General features: G+C 36.6%; 1 protein-coding gene across 1 annotated transcript in view; it reads left to right on the top strand.

The window, feature by feature from the left end:
• Positions 1 to 25,162, top strand: part of LOC106877315 (cytosolic carboxypeptidase 6-like) — a 1,751,930-nt gene that overhangs the window by 374,878 nt on the left and 1,351,890 nt on the right. Inside the window, exon 5 of the mRNA XM_052971128.2 lies at positions 933 to 1,149. Coding sequence (XP_052827088.2) covers positions 933 to 1,149 — 217 coding nt within the window. The remainder of the gene's footprint in view (positions 1 to 932; positions 1,150 to 25,162) is intronic.

The following is a 25,162-nucleotide window of genomic DNA, read 5'->3' as shown; positions in this document are numbered from 1 at the left end:
ATTATTATTATTATTGTTATCGTTATTGTTATTATTATTATTGTCATTATTATTCAGGCAGTGAGCTGGCAGAATTGTTAGCATGCTGGACAAAATGCTAAGTGGTGTTTCAACCACTGCTACATTCTGAGTTCAAATTCCACTCTTTCAGGGTCAATAAGTTAAGTACCAGTGAAACACTGGGGTCAATGTAATTGACTAGTCTCCTCCCGCAAATTTCAGGCCTTGTGCCTTTAGTAGAAAGTACTATTATTATTATTATTATTATCATTATTATTATCGTCATCATCATCATCATTACCATTATTATTAAAATCGTTGTCTTCCATACATACCAGCTTGTCCTTTGCAGGTGCCACATAAAATGCACCTGTGCCAGTACTGCACAGACACACCCATGCCAGTGGCATGTAAAAAGCACCCAGAAAAGGCTGTGAGGTTGTTGGTGTTAGAAAGGCCATCCAGCCGTAGAAAACATACCACAACAGACAACTGGTGTCTGGACAGCTCCCCAGCTCCACGTAAAACCATCCAACACATGCCAGCATGGAAAACGGATGGCAAACGATGATGATGATGATAACGACGATGACGATGATGATGACGACTCTCACGCTGTGTTTTTCTACTTCATATTATTGCATTTGTATTGAATGTTAAAAAATCCTGACCTTAATTTTCTATTCTTTAATGTGTTCTACAATTTGAAATTAAATTGTTGGAATTTATATGTTCGTCATTTTAGGTTCGTATAACACTAGTTTGCCATTAAATTATATTTTTCGGAGAATCAGATATCAGACAAGAATTTCAGACTTTTTTTTCTTTTGGTTTCTGGTGAAATACAAGGAATCTATTCTAACAACTACTTTATTGCCCTCCACATGTTATCGTACACTATCTGTAGCTTGTTTTCTTTCAATATATTTCAGGGTTCGTATTCCAGCAAAGAATGTCTACTATTACCGTTGTCCTGACCATAGGAAGAATTATGTGATGTCTTTTTTGTTTTGTTTTGACAAAGAAGATGACGTTTATCAGTTCTCCTATTGCTTTCCTTACACTTATACCAAACTTCAGAATTACTTGGATTCAGTTGAGAAGAAACATCCTCACCTTTTCACTAGAGAGCTGCTCTGTCTTACTGTGGTATGTACAATTACAACTATAACTTCTACTACTACTATTGCTAGTACTATTTCTCTGTGGTAATATCAGGATTAGGGGAGAATGTGGCGCTGAAACTGCAGCTCTAAGGCCTTCAATTCAGATTGTGGAAGGTATTTTGTTATATTTTTAAGGTGTACATCTTTGTTATATATTTAAAGTGGCTCAGTGGTTAGAGCGTCAAGCTTATGATTGTGAGGTTGTGAGTTCGAATCCCAGACCAGCTGCATGCTGTGTTCTTGAGCAAGACACTTTATTTCATGTTGCTCCAGTTCACTCAGCTGTAGAAATGAGTTGTGGCATCACAGGTACCAAGCTGTATCGGCCCCTTTGCCTTTCCTTTAGATAATACTTGTGGCGTGGAGAGGGGAGGCTGGTATGCATGGGCGACTGCTGGTCGTCCATAAACAACCTTGCCCTGACTTGTGCCTGGGACGGTAACTTTCTAGGGGCAATCCCATTGTCAGTCATGACCAAAGGGGGTCTCCAACATCTAATTCTACAGCCTTCAATTTACTAAGGTACCTGGCAATGCACTATATACTGGAGATCTCTCCTCTCAGCGAAATACCTGTGTGGGGGTAGGGTATGTCTCTGTGTGTGAGGGGATGCTGAAGAGATCCTGGCTTTAAGGGTATCGCAAAAAGGCCTGACCTTCTTTTACAAGGCTTTGAAAAACTGAAGGACCACTGCAATAAGTGTGAATCTGAGAGGGGAATATGTTGAATGAAATCCTAATTAACTGATTCTCCTCTATTTTCTTTTGCCCCAAAAACCAGGAAATTTTAAGCAACCCACCTTGTATGCTTGTATGTGTGTGTATATATATATATATATATATATAAGCGTGGCCGTTGCCAGTACCGCCTGACTGGCTCCTGTAGGATTTTCGAGCGAGATCGTTGCCAGTGCCCCTGGACTGGCTTGTGCGGGTGGCACATAAAAGACACCATTTCGAGCGTGGCCGTTTTCGTGCGGGTGACACGTAAAAGCACCCACTACACTCTCTGAGTGGTTGGTGTTAGGAAGGGCATCCAGCTGTAGAAACTCTGCCAAATCAGACTGGAGCCTGGTGTTGCCATCCGGTTTCACCAGTCCTCAGTCAAATCGTCCAACCCATGCTAGCATGGAAAGCGGACGTTAAACGATGATGATGATGATGATGATATAAGATAGATGAATTGATAGACACATGCCTATATATATATATAAATAAACAGAAATATATTATTTCTAAATCTCCGAATGAGAGACATTCAGTAACATTACTCTAGAGTAAAGATTATTTGCCAACATAATGTAGGAGTCCTGGTTAGGATGATTGACTCTGCTATTTAGCCCCAGCTGGATACGATGTTTCCTGGGGCTAAATAACTGTAACAATCATCCTAAGCAGGACTCCCACATTATGTTGGCAAATAATCTTTACTATATATTATTATTATTATTATTATTATTATTATTATTATTATTTTCAGCATTGTTTTAATGTTAATTTTTCTCATGGGTGAATGAGATGTACAGAATTCCATGAGGTAGATTTTCTCATAGCTGGATGCTCTCCTTGTCACCCACCCTCATGTTTCCCTGTTAGATATTTTTTTTGCTATGACCAGACATTCATTCATGAAATATTAGAAGATTACATGCTTGTAAGATGGACACAAGAGTTTACAACAGTTACACAAGTTAAGAAGACACAAACACACACATATACACAAGGTCTGATCAATAAGTATCCGGACTGTTGTCATAGTAACGAAGCTGAAGCATACAAAGTGAAGCTGTTTGGTACAGATTAACTTTGAACACTGCTGTGCATATGTACTAAGTTTTAACATTCTAGCTCACTTCTGCAATTTGCAACAGTGCTTGAAGGAAGGTGTATAGCGTATGATCATCACATTGACCATGACAGAGAAAGTTATCATGGCAATACTTGCTCAGAGGCCAACACAAAGTTGCAAAAATTATATGGAGAGAGGTGTATCAGCTGCACACAGGTGTACAAGATGTTTCCAAAATGGCCAAAAACATTCTTCCAGATTTTCTAGGGATTTGGTCCAAATCAGGAAACAATCATCATTTTTCCTTTCCTCAAACTACATGACACAAGTGAGGTTGGAAGAAAGATAAAAGAAAAACGGTTTATTAAAATGTTCAAACAGGTTCTGAATGGAAAATAACAGCAATAATATAACAACCAGTTAATAATGTGGATTAAAAAATACCTCTAGCATATAAATATAAACAAGTTACAGAATATCAGTACACCTGGCAAACCATGATACCTAAGGTGCATGCAGATTAATATTAATTTTGAAAAGAACCACCATGGTGCAACTTGCACGAAGAAGGAGATCAGGCACAATCAAGAAAAGTTTAAAAATCTAAAAATTCCGAGATAATTTAGAGAATGCGGTATATCAATGTGTAGTTACTCCTAATGATTATTTTAAACACGATTTACATCGGCTCAACCTCTAATAAAATCAAATCCCGAATGGCCCAACATATGCACTCTTTTAAGAATAGCAACTTAATTAATTCCACTGGCCTTAGCAAATACATATAGGACCTTAAATCGAAAGGAATAAAATACAATCTAAAATGGGAAATAGTTTGTAAGGCTAAATCTTACTGAACAGGCAGTAAATTCTATTCCTTATGCACTAACGAGTTTAAGTAGATACTATTCACTAATAATAAAAAATTAATAAACTCCCAAGATGAACGAAAAATTAAATGCAGACATAAACTCAACTTTTTATATAAGTTTAGATAATTGTTCACACAAATCTATTCTAATATCTGCTTAGTTACGACCTCGTAATAGGGTATAAGTTCAGGTAGTGAGTTGCAATAGCCTTGTGTTTAATACTCTGCTAATAGATATACACTAACCTTAGTCTTTTATACTTATTGTTATAAACCCTCAGCAGTAATTAGTCTTGCTAATACGTAGGTCTTGATTACACGTGGTTCGAGATAATATTAACTTCATACTTGGAGACGCTTTATAAGTCCACCATAATTCTACCTTCCTTCATTTTTGTCATTTTTAGTTATTGTATATTTTACGTACCCTTAATTACTTTTACATGATTGCTCCCATCATTTTTTCACGATTTTCTCTTCTACTCTTTTACAAAGCAGCATAATATTGTTCGATTCCAGGTCTACGCACTTACCTTATCATCATTTCTTCTTAGTTTTTCTTCCCTCTACTCCTTCCATACCTTGCTGTCTCGTATCTCACGTGTTTTAGTTCTTAACGTGAGTTTGACATTTGTGATCACGTGGTGGGCGCCATTTTGTCACGTGATACACATAGTATATATTTCTTTGCTTTTGGGTAATAGCCCAGTCAACCAAGCTTCCTGGAACAAAGCCATGTACGGCAACATCAAATCAACAGTCCGGGTGAATGGGTTCCTTTCGAACCCCTTCGCGATTACGCGTTCGGTTCGTCAGGGCTGCCCCCTGTCCCCGATTCTGTACGTGTTGGCGCTCGAGCCATTACTGCGGAAGTTGAGGGACGTGGGGGCGGACCCGCATGATCTTTGTAACGGAAGGAACGTGACGGCATACGCAGATGACGTCACCATCATCGTGTCAGACGAAGGGCGTCTACCTCACTTAAAGGACGCCACCAAAAGATACGAGACGGTAGCAGGGGCGAAAATTAACCAGGAAAAATCAGTCGGCTTGCAACTCGGCACCTGGAGAGGCAAGTCGATGCCTCCCAACAGCCTCGTCGGGCGCTGGACGGAGGGCCCGGTTAAAATGCTCGGGGTCTGGTTTGGACCGGACCTCCAGGTGGAGAAGAACTGGAGTGAGGTGGCGAGCAAGGTGACAGCCGTAGCCCAGAAGTGGTCTGGGAGGAGGTTATCCTTGTTGGGAAGGGCGGAGGTTGCACAGGTTTTCATAGCATCTGTGATAGCCTATCGCCTAACCGTCGTGCCTTGCACTGTTTTGTGGCTGAACAAGTTGGAGCGGATCCTTTTCCACTTTTTATGGGGAAGTAAAACTCCACTTGTGAGGCGCTCCATCTGTTATCAGAAACCGCTAAAGGGTGGGCTGGGGATGTCCTGACTGATGATGCGCAAGCACGCGCTGAGGCTGAGGCATCTCCGGTGCCACCTAGATGGTGAGCAGGTGTGGTCAACGCTTGCCGAGCAGGATTTCCCAAAGTATGGGTCCCTGAGGGACTTAGGAGCATGGATCAGACGAAGACCCAAGACGGGGGAATGGCAGATTGAGTGCAAACAAGCGCTCTCCCTCTTCTCTCGAGTGAGTAATGCTAGCAGCAGGGTTACCACAGCGGATATTTATAGTGGGTTGGTGGAGCTTAAGTCTGATGATGTCCTGGGGGAGACTCTGGGCTTCGACAAGAGGCAGCTAACCAGCCTGTTCGGGAGGACCTTCGGGTCGGGACTCCTGGATAATTACCAGAAATCCTTGGCCTGGCTGTGCTACCGATCGGCGTTACCGGTTCGGGAAAGATTGTCAAGACACGGTTGTGACACCTCCCCCACATGTCCGAGGTGCGGGCGGGCCAGTGAAACGGTGACGCACGCCTTCGTTCACTGTGGGGAGCTGAGTGATTTGATAACCTATGCCGAACAGCTGATGTCGGATACAGAAAGAGTACGACTCTCGACTGAGTCCATGATTAAGATGGTACCGCCTTCCTCCTTTTCCAAAGAGAGGAAGGCGGCATTTCTCTGCGTAATAACCATAGTGAAAGAAACGGTATAGAAGACGCGCTCGGAAGGAATTGCGACAGGACAATTCATCTCCAGACGAGGGCTGGTGAACTACTTCACCGCGCCCATCTAGTTTCCAAGATCCGTCTGGAGAGGAGGAGCTTGTCGCAAAGAGTATTTGCCAAAAGATGGAAGGATGTCGCAAGAAAGTTGTGTATGCAAGGGGCCATGCCAACACGGTCGGACCGGGCATAGAAGGAAAAGAAATGGAAAAGAAAAAGGAAAAAAAAAATCAACCGGCGTGTTAGTGGGACACCCCCCAACCCAAAAGTAATCCAATTTTTAAAACAATAACATCATCACATTATAATATATTATTCTCCTGTTAAAATCATTCGTTAAATCATCTGTAAAAAGGCTCAACGATCTATATGTTCCCCCTTGTCTGTCCTAGTTCGTCCCCTCTATGTATCCTATTTATTAGGAAATAAAAGAAAATCAACCAAGCTTCCTCGAGTCGTTCGTATTTTGATGGTTTCACCGAAAGGTTGGTTGTTTTGCTTTGCGTGCTGTTGATATTGTTGTTAATTGTGTATTGCTTGTTCCCGTAAGGGTGACTTTGATATTATATTATTTGTACTGTGATCCTCCCCCTTCGGGGGAAGGAATTTTGTGCTCAAGTGAACTGTGTTGGTGTTAAACCAAACGATTATCTCTCCGTTAGACGGAGTTGTGTTGTGTTAAAAAATTATTTAAAAAAAAAAAAGGAAATGGCTTCTATGGAGGTCCAAAATAATATGAATTTTGCAGCGGCCGTTGGCGGTCGTGAAATAATTCAATTTAAAATTGAAGAAATACAAAAGTTTTACGGGATGATAACAGAAAAAGATGGTGAAGCTAAGATCTCACCTCCAAGCGAACTACAAAACAAAATAAAAGAACGAACAATTATCTACAAAACCTACAATGTAGAGACAAAGAAATTTGAACACTGAGAGGAGGGGACGATTGAAAAATGTCTCGGTTCAACAATGATCGAAATTAAATATTTAACAAGGGGAATGAAATTCGCAACTGTGGAAGCAAGGTTCGAGTCGTCAGAACGTGCAAGAGAATATTCGACTCGAACTTTGCAAAGTGGAAATATTCTGCTGCTACCGTTATACCTGGGACGGAGAACATCCAGGATTAAAATTAAAAACATCCCCACTGAAGCAGAGGTAGGATGGATTTTGGCCACCCTCCTCCGCAGAAGAGAGGAAAAAATCAAAATAATCGAAATAATACGAGACGGTCCACTAAATTGGCGAGGTCAGACCCTAGAGATTCTGGCCCAAGCCACAAGCATCGACCTGGAGGATTTACCGGAAACTATTGTAATGAACGACATGAACATCTCTATTCACGTAGAAGGGAGAAAACCTCGGTGCTACAAGTGCAGCAAGAAGGGCCACATAAAAGAGAAGTGCCCCGAAAACAAGAAATCAGACCAACCTACACCTGTCCCCTCCACCTCCAAGGAAGTTAACCCAAAGGATAAAAAAACAGAATAAAAAAAACCTGAAGCAAAAAAGGATGTACCTGAAAACAATAGAAAAAACAAAGAAAGTGCGCCCCTGGATACAGAGGTTGCGGAAAAAAACGCACCTACCAAAAAGGGTGAACTCCCAGCCAAGGAGGCTGTTACCAGGAGTTCATCCCACCAAGAGGTAACACACGTAAGAGAGGAGTACATTACGGATAGTGAAGAAGAAAAAAGTGTGACTACAGACGAGTATAAAGTGTGCTCTAGGAAGAGACAAAAAAAAGCTGATTCCCCGAAAGCAATTCGAGCTAAAATACCCAAGCCCCTGAACACAGAAAGGAAAAAAAAGAAAATGTCCTTCATAGACATACCCATATACACCCCCCAACCCAAAAGTAATCCAATTTTTAAAACAATAACATCATCACATTATAATATATTATTCTCATGTTAAAATCATTCGTTAAATCATCTGTAAAAAGGCTCAACGATCTATATGTTCCCCCTTGTCTGTCCTAGTTCGTCCCCTCTATGTATCCTATTTATTAGGAAATAAAAGAAAATCAACCAAGCTTCCTCGTTAAGTTAAGTGGCTTGTTTTCCTTATATTCTTGCACGGTTTTTTCCCTTTACTAGCTAATTACATTTTCGTTATATATGTTTCCTTTTCCTTATCTACAGATATTAGATCCCCAATTGACGCTTCATGTCTTAAATTTGACAGATATTTATTGCTATTTGATGTGTTTTATTATAAAACCTTGATAATTTCCTTTGTACTAAATGTTGCCTAAACGGACAGATTTTTATACTTTTCTTATTTTATGCATTTTTAAATTTAAGATACGTTTTTGAAGTTACTGGCCCTGAAGAGTGTCCTCATATTGGATGGTATCTATCTTGTTCAATTCATTGTAGATTGACCAGATATTTCCCATGAAACGCGAGTAGTCTTTCTCCCACTTTCGTTTCTTAAACGTTACCAATTTTAATTTTTAATCCAATATTTCATAGATTTTATGTATTATAAATTCTCCCTCGCATTTTTTAGATTTTTAAACTAGTTTTGTATAGTACACTTTTCTTGATGGTGTCTGATCTCCATCATCGTACGAGTTGCAACATTGTGGTTCTTCTCTAAATTATTAAAATATTTTTCAATATACAACTCAATTTGATATTATCAAATTGTATTTCCTTGTAAGTTCGGATTTTGTAATTCCCTAACATTATAATATATATATATGTATATATCATCATCATCATCGTTCAACGTCCGTTTTCTATGCTTACATAGGTTGGACAGTTTAACTGGGGACTGGCAAGTCAGGAGGCTGCACCAGACTCCAGTCTGATCTGGCCATGTTTCTACTGCTGGATGCCCTTCCTAACACCAACCACTCTGAGAGTATAGTGGGTGCTTTTTACATACCACCGGCATGGGAGTCAGTCAGGCGGCACTGGCATCAACCATGTTCGGATAATGCTTTTTATATGCTATCAGCACGGGGAGCCAGTCAGGTGGCACTGGCAACGACCCACACATGAATGGTGCTTATTGCATGCAACCAGCATGAGAGCCAGTCAGGCAGCACTGACATCAGCCACAACTTTAATTTCCATTTTTGATCGTGATTTGATTTTTGATTTTAGTTGACTCAGTAGGTCTCCTCAAGCACAGCGTGTCGCCCGACAATTCAAAGGTACTTTTTAAATGGGCTGGTTATGTGACACTGGTATAGGCTATGGCTGTTATCTCACTTTACTTGCTGAGTCTTTCCAATCACAGCATATCTCCAGAGGTCTCCGTCTTTTGTCATTGCTTCTGTGAGGCCCAACATTTGAAGGTCATGCTTCACCACCTCATCCTATGTCTTCCTGGGTCTCCCTCATCCATAGGTTCCTTCCACTGTTAGGGAGTGACACTTCTTCACACAGCTTTCCTCATCCATATGCAGCACATGACCATACCAGTGCAGTTGTCTCTCTTGCACGCCACATCTGATGCTGCTTATGTCCAACATTTCTCTCAGGGTGCTTACATTCTGTTGTGTGTGCACACTGACACTACACATCCAGCAGATCATACTAGCTTCATTTCTTTCAAGCTTACACATGTCTTCAGCAGTCGTGGCCCATGTTTCACTGCCGTGTAGCATGGCTGTTTGCACACAAGCATCATACAATCTACCTTTCACTCTGTGCGAGAGGCCTTTTGTCACCAGGCTATTCTTATTCTAGTGGTAATGCTCTCCGAGCATCCACCCCCACTACAGGCTTGGTCACCTAGGTAGCAGAAGCTATCAACTACCCACCTTTATTTATTTGTATATTTTACCTATATAGGTTAAACTTGCTGGCTAGTTAATTATTATTGTTATTTTTAATAATGGTAATAATACTTTATTAAATTTTGTATTACACACACACACACACATACAGTATATGATGGGCTCTTTCTGTTTCCATCTACCAAATCTGCTCACAAGGTTTTAGGCTACCTGAATTGTAGTAGAAGGCATCTGTCCAAGGTGCAATGTGGTAGCATTGAACCTGAAACCCTGTGGTTGGAATATCTAACCAGCATGTCAAAGAACAGCCACAGTATTTCCTCTGCGTTTTTTAAAAGGTGACTAAAAGAGATTGAGGTAGGATTTGTCCTCTCACCCCAGGAAACCTTCAACAGCAACAACTACTCGGACAGACCCATGGAGTTAGAGGCTTGTTGTTTGAGTGGTACAATGGTATTATCTGCCAAGAGTAGAGAAACAAATGGTAGAAGTAGCAACATGCTGTTACAGAGCATGCCCCCCCCCCCATACTACTATTATTACTACTACTACTGCTGCTGCTGCTTAATATCATTTATGAATTAGCTTTTGCTCTGCAGCAAAAACAGATATAAAAAATAAAGATTTGGTGGTAGTGTAGAGACAATATCATATTTTGTAAATACTTCAACAGAAGTTCCATCAATATTGTCCTTTTGCATTCATCTTCTGACTGTCATCCAACAACGCATTACTTACTTTTTCTGTTCAGTTTTCTTAAGATGATTTGGTAAGTGCCTGTGAAAATGTATTGTATCAGTGTGTGTACTTGTGTGTGTGTGTGGGGGGGAGTATTTATGTGTGTATGCATAAAATATATACACACACGCTGTGGATCTATATAAGTACTGTGGCGACTGATTTTAGTCAATCAGATCAATCTTAGTATTTAATTTTAAGTCTGGTAGTTCTCTTAATGTCTCTTTCTGTTGAGCTTCTAACTTACAGGACATAAAAAAGACATTTTTTAAAGTGATATCAATATAAAGGTAATCTTATAGATAGCTCATATAAATATACACTAGAACATCTCTCTCTCTCTCTCTTTCTGTCTCACTCTCTTTTTCTCTCTATCTCTCTCTCTTCTTGTCTATCTATCTATCTATTTATCTATCTATCTATCTATCTATTTATCTGTTTATAGATAGATAGATAGATCTGTAGATAGACAGATGTGTGGTAAGAAGTTAGTTTCCTAACCACATGATTTTGGATTCAGTCTCACTGTATAACACCTTCGATAAGAGTCATCCACTATAGCCCCAGACCAACCAAAACTTTTCGAGTGGATTTACAAATGAGACATGATCATCCAACCCATTTAGGAGAGCAGTAACTATGAATAAAAACTGACTCAACTATGATGACCCGTCCAATCTATGGCAGCAGTGAAAGTAGACATAAGATGGTGATGGTGATCAGACTAAATGGAATAGTTGTAGGAGGGACAATATCATAATGATTATCATTGCACAGATACCAGTAGGTTGTTATTTGTTCCAAATCAGTTCTGTTATAAGTGCAGAAATTTAATTTATTTTTATCATATAAAAACAAGTGTGATATTACTTTTACTTTAAGAGTGTATATTTTGATTAAATCCCATGACAGTTTCTTGAAGTTTCTAAATATGTATAACTGTATAACTTCTACTATAAAATATTTATATAGAAATGATTTTTTCTCATTAAGATAAAGAAAAATTTCAGTTGTTTTTCTTTTTGCATATTGAACAGAAAGACATTGATGTCAAAGAATTCTTTCTCATTCCTAACTTATTCATCTCAAAATTTGTCATTTTTCCGTCTTAATTTTTTTCTTTCATTCCACCTTATCTCAAACCAATTTATGATGTGCATATTTTATCTTCACTTGATCTTTCAACTCTTTAATTTTTATTTTTTACATTTCTGTTTTAGTGTAGTCTGTTGCATTTATAGATTTGGAATCTGCTTCTTGATAGATAGCCCTCTAGCTATCCCTGCTTTGGCAGACTTATGGCACATAAGTTCTCGTGACCATAACCTACATATTCAGAGTTCTACATATCTTGTCTTCATGAACAGTTTTAATTTGTGGAGTTAACAGTATTGACTTTTCATTATTCCAGTGATGTTCCTTAAGAAGTTTGCTTTCCAACAACATGGTTCCAGGTTCAGTCCCAATATGTAGCACCTTGGGCAAGTGTTTTCTTCAGTAGCCTTGGGTTGACCAAATCCTTGTGAGTGGGTTTTGTAGAAAAAAACTGAATGAAGCCCCTTTTGTGTGTGTGTTCTTGTGTCTGTGTTTGCCTCCCCACTTCTTGACATCCAGTGTTGGTGTGTATACATCCCTATAACTTAGCAGTTTGGCAAAAGGGGTTCGATAGAATAAGTGCCAGACATAAAAACAAGAGATCTGGGGTTGCTCAGTTTGACTAAAATTTTTTCAAAGTGGTGCCCCAGTATGGCCACAGTCTAAATGACTGAAACAAGTAGAAGGCAAAAGATAAAAGAGAAGGACTTGCTGGAAGTTTGGCTGACATTACATGCAAGTCAAGTGGTCACATGTAGGCTCCGTTGTTAACTCATGAAATCTAGCCAACCAGCATTCAAGAAAGGCTTTTGCTGATTAAAATATATAATAACAGCTCAGTGGTTGGGATTGATAGCACCTTCAACATAGAACCCTCCTCTCCACTTTCCTGAATTTCATCATTGCTTTATAATAGCGTTTAGTGAATTGCCGACTCCATCTGTTATCGGTGTTAGGTTTATTAACTGCTAGAGAGATGAATGTCAACTTTGATGTTATTCAAACTGAGAAATCTTAGCATAAAGCCTCAAACTCAATATACCAAATTTAGTTGTTGTTGTTGCTGTTGCTAATGTTGTTGTTGTTGTTGTTTAGCCATTCATTGAACAAACCTATGATCAAAGATACTCGAACCTTTTTAGGTGGCATAGACTATATAGGATAACACTAAGAAGTGTATTGTCCCCTTCTTCAAGACAGTATGGTGTGATATGGCAGAGATATGGTTGCTATTTGTCACAAGTTGAGCAACCAAGTAGAGTGTCCCTTATTTAGTTCTGTGAATTGATGGAAGAAATAGGAACTCTTAAGATATGGCAATGTTGAATTATATCTTTCTTATCACTTTAAAGTGTTATCCCTCTAATTGGAGATGACATTGCTTTTATATTCAGTTTCAGCTATGATTATCACATCTACTCCTCCAAGATTCTCCTAATTGGGTAATTAAGAACACATTAAATTTATTCATATAAAATCAGTTTGTTCTGTAATTACTTCAATCTGTTCTGGTTAAACATAGTGATGAACAAACCTTTAGCAATCCTCATTAACTGACATCTCTCCAGTCTATTGATTAGACAGCCTTCAGGGAGCTACCATATATTTGTTACGCTAAATCTGCATCAAACCTACTTTCATGCCACACATTCTCTGTTTGGCCAAAGGAGAAACCTCTTTAACTAACCTTAAATACTGTGTTTACTTAAGATCTTTTTCTTCTTTACCAGTAGAAGGAAATAACTTTCATCTACCTTGCAAAATATTGATTGGCTTCTAAGGTGTAAGGCAGAAGGATTTGTTTTTGTTTATTCTCTTTCGAATGATGGGTGGTTGTGGTGGTAGTGGTGGCGAGGAGCTAAGATTTGTTTTGGTAGCTGGAACAGTAAATGTCAGAAACTGTTATGAAATACAAATAAATAGCATTTGTCTAAAAGGAAAGGAATATTTATTTTAGATTCTTTCTATCATGAGAGACTCTAAGATCTATTTTATAATGAAGCATTCCTGTATCATTTTCCTGTAATTGCTTATACTTGTTAATGTCAAAGCAACAGGAGTAGCTTATAAAAACCTCCCTCTTTTAAACCTTTTCTTAGATCTTGTTCTACATTGAAACTAGCATTATTACCCTAAATCTTCATCTTGAAATATCTTCTTTGTTCTTTTCTACATGTGGAGTTATATTTTATGTTCATATGAAGAACATATATATTATTTGTTTCTTAATTGGCTTGACACTTGTTAGAATTGTTTGGAGAATTTTCTCTCCATCTTTAATGCTAGCTTGGGTTGGCTGGCTGGATGGTTGGTTGGTTTTAAAAATATATTTGTGAAAAAAATATATTGTTGATGTGTTTTAGTCTTCATGAAATTTCTGATGTGTTTCACTGTTGCATGCCTTTTACAAAACACTCAACACTAAAGTAGCTTTTGCTATTCTGAGTTTGGTGGGATGATAAGCAGCATATTATGTAGCTTGCTGAAAGAAATAAGATTGTAGATATAAATGATGAAGCTGCTGAAACTGTTGTAAAGGAAGTCAATATAATCACAAAAGTATGTGCAATGGAAGTCAAAGACCTGAAACAACAAATTGACTTAATTTTAGTTAGAGTTGTTGTTAGAACTATAATTAAGAGGATAATTTGAAATTACAGCAATTTATTAGAAATTATCATTTTTTCATTGACCATATTGTCCCATGGTGGAATATGTTGCCTTTAGATGTTATATAACTTTGAGTCAAATGGTCCAAATGATAAATCTGAAGTAAAGTAGAATTATTGAAAATAATTTCAAGACTAATGTGTGCAAAGTAGCGTACAGTAAGTTAAGAAGATTGGTGGCTATTATATGTATTAACTTCAATGGAAACAGATTTTGCAAACACTTTGTGAGGGAAAGTGAGATGAAATAGATGAAGGAAAAACCGATTATTTTGAGATTAATGTTATAATAAAAACTAGAGAAAGAAGACATAGCTGAGAGTAGATTAATTAAAACAATTAAAACATAAGAGAGTTTGATATAACACTTATATAAGGATAATGATGATTCCACCACTATCACCATCAATAGCATGTCTTAATTTTGGCAAGAAGGAAAAAGGTAATTAATGACAGTTTTTAGACCTAGCCATTTAATTGATTTAAGAGTTTGTAAGTTTTAGATTTGAAGCACATTTCAGTAATCCTGAGTTCAGTTATTCATAGAAGTAATGTGTTGTGTTGTCAGTAGAACATTTAAATCTGTATATTTAGATTAGCTGACTAATAAATTCTGTTTGTAAAGCAATAAGAATGAGTTCAGTTTCAAAGATATGTTCTTCAATTATAAATGAATTTTGAAAATTTACAGATTTATCTTATCCATGCATGTAAAACTAATACATCACTTAATAAGAATATAGGAAATTTATAGTGACAAATGTCGAAAAAGAATGAATGGTATTGAATAATTTAATAGCATTTTGGAAAGAGAGAGCTTAATTAATATTACTTGGAAAAAGAAACAGGAGTACAGTGCAATTTCATAACTACTTTCTGTCACTTTTTCCAAATAATACAAGTTTTACTGATGCAAATCACTACTAGTTTCCTTGGATTCTGTTTTAGCTTAATTAATATTAGTTAAATGTCTGGTTTTATTCACGTCCATGAGTCAAACATATCGTTGAGACTGTATGTTACAAATAACTCATAACTAAAATGATTTTTTTATGGGGACAGAGTGGTGGGATGAAACCTGTTGTTCATAATATTGGAGACTAGAAACAAAACCACCACGTTTTATTAAATGCTTCAATATATTTACCCTGCACGTGTAAGTGAAAGCAAAATATTGTAATCACCTGTCTCTGTGTTTGCAAAATTACTGGAAAACGGCTGAACAGATAGATTTCCACTACATTTGGCAGAAATACTCATTGGGTGAGTGGCTTGAAATGATGAACATTTGATTTGATTATCTCTAACAAAAAAAAAAAAGGATTGTAACTGAACTTAAAAATTTCCCTATAAGCAAGTGGTCATATTATTTTATTCACTTTCTTTTTCATATGAATCAACCCTCATCTGCATGTGTATAGATCATGGGGTACCTATGCACGTATATACATACATATATACATACATACAAAAATACATACATAGGTATGACTGTGTGTGTATGTGTGTGTGTGTGTGTGTGTGTGTGTGTGTATGTGTGTACAGTGATAGATTCAAGGGTTTCGTTTATTCAGGACTTAATTTCTTAATTTTGCCAGAGTATAAATACCGATAATAGTGATACTTAAAAAAAAAATTAATTGAACTTACAAATTTCCTGATAAGCAAGTAGCCATATTATTTTGTTCACCTTCTTTTCCATATGAATTGACCCTCGTCAGCATGTGTATAGATCATGGTGTACCTATGTGCAGAGACACGTGCGTACATAGATATATAAATACATTCATAGATATGCGACTGTGTGTGTGTGTGTGTGTATATACGTACACTGATGGATTTGAGGCATTTGTTTATTTACGAGTTGATTTCTTAATTTCAGTGAAGTATAGATACCTATAATGGTGATACTCAAAAGAAAACAAAAAAACAAACTAATTCAGTTTAGTTAAAAAGCATGGATAAACAACACATTGTAAACCACACTATAATTTGTGAAAAACTTTATCTGCATGCAGAGTATGCGTTGCACCACTGATATATATATATATTTTTTTTTTTTTTTGTTATTTATATTAAATTACAGCTTACTTGAAAGAAGTTGTGAGATAGAACAATGTTCATGAGTCTTTTTAGGGTCTCTGAGAGTGACTAGAGGAAAAAACAGCTGTTATGACCCAAACTCTGGGCCTGAAAGAGTGATGGGAAGAAGGGGTGAAATACTTAAATGGAAACGTGAATTGAAGGTTTGTTGTTGAGCAGACTCACCTAATTGCTTCCAAAGGGATATATAATGGTATTGAACTAAGTAATAGATAAAGTTATTGATGAGAAAAATTTAAAATGTAGTCATTAGTATGTACTTATGATGGGTTTCCACACAGTTGCACTCAATAGAATTTGGTTGACTCAAGTCTTCGGTAAAAAAAAAAAAAGCAGAAACACTTGCCCAAAGTGCTGTACAGTGGACTTGAACCTAAATTACATAGTTACAAAGCAACTTCTTAATTACACAGCCATGCCTGCACCCATCAGTCGGGCAAAGTTTAAAATGCTTTTGAACTTACAATTCTAGATAAATACTTATTGTAAAGGTAATGATAGCTCCACTTTAGATTTAGCTGTATCATTTTAATAGTTTCACTTCATTTTTCATTTCCTTTTTGCTACAACATCTGAGACTGATAGACAAAACAATCTCTAAAATATTGTGACTAATCAATTTGAAGATTAATTAGATTTCAAGTAGTTTATATGTGTGAAATTTAATTAAATTTGTGCTCTAATTTATCACCTCTACATCACAATATCAATTTTTAATTGTCCCAAAGTGATCAGTAGAGCAACTGGAAGCATCAGCATTATAGCTTTGCAATAAATGATTCCAATGTTTTCACATTTTGTTTATTTCTAGTTTCTTACATGCTATATATAAAGGTGTATCGTTGAGACGCAATCATAGCTGTGCACGTTCTTTTATTCTTTCATGCACGCATACACACACAAACATAGGGAGAAAGACACAGAGCTTGTGTATCTTTGAAGGTATGTGACTAGTGGCTAGAGTGTTAAGCACATGATCAAAAGATTATTGACTCAATTCCTAGACTAAGTTGCACATTGTTTCCTTGAGCAATGCACTTCATTTCATATTATTCCAGGCTATGCAGCCAAATGAATACGTACTGACTGCTGCTGCAACCTCCTTTCCCTCGGGTATCCCCTGCTGGATATCCCACAAAAACAAAGGTAGGGAAACCAGTAAGGTGGATATGTCTGCTTCCATCTGCTTTGGTATCTAAAACTAGCAAAAGCTTGATAAATGCTTCCAAGTCTTCCTCAGTTGCAAGAAGAAAATGTAGTTTTATGTCTTCATAGTTGTATATATGTGGAGGTGCAATGGCCCAGTGGTTAGGGCATCAGACTCGCGGTCATAGGATCACGGTTTCGATCCCCAGACCGGGCGTTGTGAGTGTTTATTGAGCAAAAACACCTAAAGCTCCATGAGGCTCCAGCAGGGGATAGTGGTGAACCCTACTGTACTCTTTCACCACAACTTTCTCTCACTCTTACTTCCTGTTTCTGTTGTGTCTGTAATTCAAAGGGTCAGCCTTGTAACACTGTGTCACGCTGATTATCCCCGAGAACTACATTAAGGATACATGTGTCTGTGGAGTGCTCAGCCACTTGCACGTTAATTTCATGAGCAGGCTGTTCCGTTGATCGGATCAACTAGAACCCTCGACGTCGTAAGCGATGGAGTGCCAACAACAATTTGTATATATATATATATATACACTCTCTGAGTGGTTGGCGTTAGGAAGGGCATCCAGCTGTAGAAACTCTGCTAAATCAGACTGGAGCCTGGTGTTGCCATCCGGTTTCACCAGTCCTCAGTCAAATCGTCCAACCCATGCTAGCATGGAAAGCGGACGTTTAAACGATGATGATGATGATGATGATATATGTGTGTGTGTGCATTCTTTATTCTGTCAGCTTCCAAGCAGTTGATTGTGGTCATGCTGGAGTATCATAACATTTATTTTTTTCATTGATTACCTTTATTTTCTAGTTCTTTACCTTAAACCTTCACAGTTAAAATTATAAGGATTTACTTCTTTAGAATTTTTTTTTTTTTTTTTTTGCTTTTTAGGCAATCATAATGAAGACTATATTGGAGCATTGCCTACAGGGTTTCACTGTTGTCTTTAACATATATAATAGGTTCCAAATTTGTCATTATTTCTATTAATGTTCAGCATCACTAATTAATGGATTGATTAATTTTGCTGTGGAGGAGTTGTTGGATATTCCATAGAATTAATTAGTGAATAAATGTTTGTGTGTGAGGCATATTCAGATCAAACTTACAATGAGATGTTTGATAAAGCTTGTGTTCATGAAAAGCTAGTGTTTCAAACCAAATTATCTTTCTGCCTCATATGTTACTGATTAAAGATGGCAAAAGAAATACAACTGGAATTTACTACAATGTTTGTCATATATGTAAGGTAAACTGGATTACCTTACACTGAGCATGTTTAAGTTTTTGGAATAAAAAAAAGAAACAAAAATAATGAACATTACATACATACATTTATACCTACCTACCTACCTACATATATACATACGTACACACAAACACACACACACACACACACACACACACACACACACACACACATCCTTTGCCTTTTACCTGTTTCAGTCATTGGGCTGTGGCCATGCTGGGTCACTGCCTTGAATCGTTTAGACAAACAAATTGACCAGACAGGCTTCTTTCAGTTTCCGTCTACCAAATCCCCTTTACAAGCTTTGGTTGGCATGAGGCTATAGTAGAAGCACTTGCCCAAGGTGTCAGACAGTGTGACTAAAACCAGAACCATGTAGTTGGAAAGCAAGCTGCCCACCACACAGCCACACCTGCAAATATATATATAAATATATATATATATATATATATATATATATATATATATAGGTAAGTGATAGGTTTGCCTCGATCCTTCAGGGGTAGTTTGAAGCATCCAAGCAACCAGGGGATGTTTAAATCCGGAGGCACTCCTGGGGATCACCTGTATGGGTACCGTCTTGGGAAGAGGGCATCCAGAGGCAGGTAATTTATTGCTTAAACCATAGTTTATGTATTTATGTGGAGAATGGAGCAACAAATACAAGAAAAAGCATTATTGTTGGACTAGATAGCCGTTGTTTTATTACGTGGAACTTGTGTAATGAGTCAACGTAAATGACTATTGCATAATATACAAAATGACTCATTACATAACCTCAACCTCCACATTGACTCATTACACAAGTTCCACGTAATAAAACAACGGCTATCTAGTCCAACAATAATGCTTTTTCTTGTATTTGTTGCTCCATTCTCCACATAAATATATATATATATATAGTAAATCTTGTGTGTACAGTAAAAAGTATAACTGCTGTTGTTGTGTCTAGAGCTGCCCGTAGAGCAACATCATACAGCATGCTTCCAGTATAACTATTGCACTTAACCTTTTAGCATTGACATTATTCTGTCAAAAGTAATGCATATTCATTCCTGTTGATTTGAATTAATCATGCATTGCTTTGTAGCTTTGAGATTTTGATAAGGTAATTATTAAATTGTAGAATGATATTGGAGGGTTGGTTGGTGTGCGAAGCTAGATCTGACCAGTTTGAACATAAAACCGGTAGAATATTTTGGCCAGATATGGCCAGTTTAAATGCTAAAGGGTTAATAATATTACTGGATATGTTATATGGAGCAAATATATGAGAAATTATGAAAAATACAAGTTTATAACATCTGTTACCTACGTTTGTTTCCCTCTTGTGGCTATTTGAAACTTTTGCATTGGATACTGAAGCACAATAGATTAACAGGGGAATACTTTTGCATTATGTTACACAGATCAAACACATACCATAATGATGCATAGGGAACATGTGATATAAACTGGTACTTATAATTTCTCTTATGCATATGTACCATTCAATGCTTACAAAATTCCTATTTTGTCTTTTTCACATTAACTTGTGTAGGTTCAACTATGTAAAATGTTAGAGAAAGAAACCTAGATGCTTCTTGCAATACACACTAATAAAATACATTTAAAGCAAAAAGTTTTTCAGGGGTCCTTAAAATACAATTGTGAATCCCCAATTTACTATTTTGTTGCCTGAACCCCTAAACATTTTATATGGGCCCTCAAGGACCATATGGACTCTGGTTGAGAACAGCTGTTTTATAGCAACTATATGGCAACCACCACATTAGTCTGCTACATTGCAAAAGTGCTTCCATGCTTCCAACATTTTGCTCACTTCCAGACTTCAACATCATTCTCATAATTTCACCAAAATTTGTGCAAATCTTGGAAATATTTTGTTTTCCAAATAAACTACATGGCTTGCTCTTCTCACTTGGGTACAGTGTAGAAGAGCTTAGATGTGTGAATGAGTGCATGTGTGTGTGTGTGTGTGTGTGTGTGTGTTGAAAACTGTTGTGAAAGAAAGAAATAAGACAATTTGCTGTCGTATGTTACTAAATATACATTTTTGCTTAAATACTTTTGGAATGATTTCGACAGTTACTTCATAAGGGATTTTATAAATATTTTCTAGAGAAACCTTTGTTTGATAAATAGCCTCCAGTAAAATACATTCATGTTGATGTACTAAAGACTAGCTGCCTCTTTATATGAATTTCTACAATTTCTTTATTCCTTTCCTTACTTCTATCCGACAACTGATATCACATAGTTAACAGTTGTAAGCTAGTGATAAGTTTAATTAGGAGTGTTGTTGTATAGTAGTCTGTTTTTCTGTGGAAATTCACTGATCACATGAAGTTCCTTGCATTCAGATTAAGCTGGTTGTGAAAGATTTGGTACGAAAGTCAAATATATAACCCTATATCAATATAGCTGTTATCTGATTATTGAACAAAACCAAGACAGTTATATGTGAATTATATATCCAAATATCTTATTGCTCCAATCGTTATTGTATTATTGGCCAGTTATTGAAGATAACACACAAACATTCCCTCTTGTCAGTTTTTGCTTTATCTTAAATGTATACACAATAAACGCTGTTTTTTTTCACTATATTTTTGTTTTTCGTAGTGAGAGTGTGTTGGCAGGGAACGAGTGAGGGCTGTGTTTATTTGTCACTTCCACCTAAAATCTAAACCTATCAATTCTTTGTAAACAACAAAATGGTGTATTTATTAGATTTTGATTCATCTTCATATCTCTTCCGAAACACTGGTTCAATTACTTCAGCTCAATATAATTAATCAATGTGCACTCATAGGTGTCTCTGTAAAGATTTTTACTAATGCTTTGCTAATGAAAGTAATATTACACACACAAACACACACATATGTGTATTGAGATATGCACATATGCCAAAACTAGGTAATATCTGTATGTAAGCAAAAAACAAAAAGGCAAGTGAGATATATAGGAAAAAAGAGAGAGAGAGAGAAATCTTTCATATCTAAATCAATATATAGGTGTTGTTTTAAATCAAATTCAATATTACTGTGAAACATTCAATGTATTATAGGGAAAGTGCAATGTTTTCACATTTTCTCTGATTATGGAGATTTTCCATCTCCATAATCAGAGAAGAAATATATATATTTTTTCTTCTACTTCTTCTTCCCTTTGATTCTTTGTTTATATTTGTTAACCTCATCTTTTCAGGGAAATGAAATAAAATTAGTCGATTCTAAGTCAACATAAACAGATTTTGAGATCTAAGAAAATCTATAGCAACATTTTAAATATTTTTTTAAAGGTGAATTGTGTTAGAAAAAGAAAATCAATTTCTTCCTTTCTTATTTTTTTTGTTGCATGTTTCATGTTGATTGAAATGAACTTTGTTTCTCTGTACTTGTGCAAATTTGTTTATTTTCTTTTGATGTTTTTTCTAAATCTAATGTTAAATACTTGTCTAATTTTCATTTCTTGTATAAAGTTTGAAAACAAATTTAAAACAAAATCTTCCCTACTTTCTAAGTGCTTCATCATTCACTTGCTTCAGTCATTGGACTGCAACCATGCTAGGGCGCTGCCTTGAAAGGATTTATTTTAACATATCAACCCCAGTACTTGTGTTCTTTAAACCCGTTATTTATCTATCAACCTCATTGGAAATGGCAAGATTGTATGGAATGCGAGAGGGTAAAGTAAAAGTGATACCAATGGTGATTGGAACATTGGGCGCAATCCCATTGAAACTTCAAAGCTTCTTAATGCAACTGGAAATCCCATGCAAGATTGATATCTTGTAAAAAGCAGCCTTATTGGGCACAGTGCCAGTATTATCTGTCTGAGGTCCTTGTTGTGACTTTACAGATGACTAAAGAGTCTTTGAACATGTTATAGATAGTGTATCTATAAACTGGAAATATACCACGAGAGGTGCCGAAGGAAAATCATAGGCATCCAGTGCCGGAACAGATGATGGAATGTCAGTGCACTTAAACAAACCAATACTTTCTGAACTGGAACCTTTATTATGCATCATTAGCTTTGTTGGGATGACCTTGTGTCAAGATCCAATCATCAGATGTTGAAGCGAGTATTTTACTTACAGTTAAACAAAGAAAAAACAAATGTGAGGTGTGATCAATAAATGTCGTATAAAAAGAAATTTGGATTACTGTGTTATGAATGTGTACAAAGGAGAATTTCCTGAAATAAATGTAAATATCATAAATTCTCATTCTGGATTAGACAAGAATGTTAATACTTTTTTTCCATATTATTATTGCACATAGAAGGAGTTGTCCGTTGGACTGTCTCATGACCTGTTCTCCAGAAAACTTACTCACTCTTTATTCTGTACATGAATAGTATAGAAAATAAATATTAATGTTTGTATTAAGCCAATTGTAATATTTAAGTTTAGTTCACTTCTGCTTTATGTTGTGTTGTGCATAAATAGATATGATTTATGTGAGAATTGTTGTCAATTAACCAACCGAAGTCCTGATGGATCATCTAGGATGGAGCTCAACACTTCAATACAGCAGGGATATATCACAGTGATAAATGTGAACAGAGAAAGCAGCACAATATGATCAAAATGCTTTCTTCTCCTGTGAGACAACAAATGCTTGGCTTGCAATGTAGATCATTCCTTGAGATATACATAGTTACATGCAGGTTCACAAATGGTGAATTTGGTGGAAAACCATTCTCAGCCCTGAGGAAAAGACTGACAGTGATGATGTGACCAGTACTTGTTTTATTGAATACAATAAAAAAGTTAACTCTGTTGGGAATTGAACAGAAAATTTAGAGATTTAATAAGGCATTTTGTCCAGCTCTCTTTCAGTTCTGCCTTCCATTGCATTGATAATGACAGTGATGATGATAATAATAATAATAATAATAATAATAATGATAATACTGTCTACTAAAGGCACAAGGTCAGAAATTTGGGGGAGAAGACTAGTTGATTACATTGTTTCGCTGGTACTTAATTATCAACCCCGAAAGGATGAAAGGCAAAATCAACCTCAGCAGAATTTGAACTCAGAATGTAGCAATGGGTGCTACATCAAATTACTTTTAAAATAAACTTTTAATTTTCTTGTTTTGGCAGACACTCTCTAGAACTCTATGCAAAACCAAAAATATGGTACTTGAACTTCATAATGGTGACTTGAACTTCTAACTTGTTGTCTCTGGGTGAGACTTGGAGTCAACTTGTACAAGTACAAAGCAAAAGTCAAGCCTATAATAATAACAGCAACAACAATAATTATGATAAAGAAAATAATAATAACAACAATAATAATAATAATGATAATAATAATAAGAAGAAGAAGAAGGAATATATTCACAGACACGACAGAGCTGGGACCTATATACACTAGAAGCTATGCCTACACTATGGAATAACAACAGAAAAAAGATGGTATAAACACACGCCAGAAAAGGTCACAGAATACGAGAAAGCAACCATACTCTGGGATATGCCAATACACACAGATAGAGAAATTAAGGCCAATAGACCAGATATAGTTGTCAAAGATCATGAAGGAAAAAAATGCTTTCTAATTGATGTATCAATACCAGCAGATGACAACGTTTCCCTAAAAGAAATGGAGAAACTTTCAAAATACAAAGACCTGGAAATAGAGGTAACTCGAATGTGGAATCTAAAAGCAGAAATAATTCCTATCATAGTAGGTGCCTTAGGTATAATAAAAAAAATATTCAGACAAATACATAACAAAAACACCAGGTCTTACAAATATATATAACATACAGAAAATTGCACTACTGGGCACTGCACACATCCTACACAAAACACTTTCAATACAGTAACCGTAAGAGCATCACAGCAACCCACAGCACATACCCGAAGCACACAGCTGCGCTCGGTAGTGAAGTGAAAGCACGTTATAAAAATAAAACTACTGAACAATAATAATAATAATAGTAATGGTTTCAAATTTTGGTATAAGGCCAGTAACTTCATGGATGAAGTAAGTCAATTACATCAACTCCAGTATTCAGTTGGTACTTATTTTATTGACCTCAAAGGGATGAAAAGCAGAATCAACCTCAATAGAGTTTGAACTCAGAATGTAAAGATGTGCAAAATGTCACTAAGCATTTTGTCTGGCATGCTAACTATTCGGCTAGCTCAACACATTAACAATAATAATATTAATGATACTACTACTACTAATAATAATAATAACAATAATAATAATAATAATAATAATGATGATGATAATAATAATCCTGTCTACTAAAGGCACAAAGCCTGAAATCCTGGGGTGGGGAGATGGTCAGTTACCTCGACCCCAGTGTTTCACTGTTACTTAATTTATTGACCCTGAAAGGATGAAAGGCAAAGTCAACCATGGTGGAATTTGAACTCAGAACTGATGAAATACTGCTAAGCATTTTTCCCGGCATGCTAAGGTTC

The sequence above is a fragment of the Octopus bimaculoides genome, chromosome 10 (assembly GCF_046866305.1).
Source record: "Octopus bimaculoides isolate indiv1 chromosome 10, ASM4686630v1, whole genome shotgun sequence".
In the NCBI taxonomy this organism is placed as follows: domain Eukaryota; kingdom Metazoa; phylum Mollusca; class Cephalopoda; order Octopoda; family Octopodidae; genus Octopus; species Octopus bimaculoides.
Note: the sequence above shows the minus strand (reverse complement) of the source record. Positions and strands in the feature narration are given on the sequence as shown.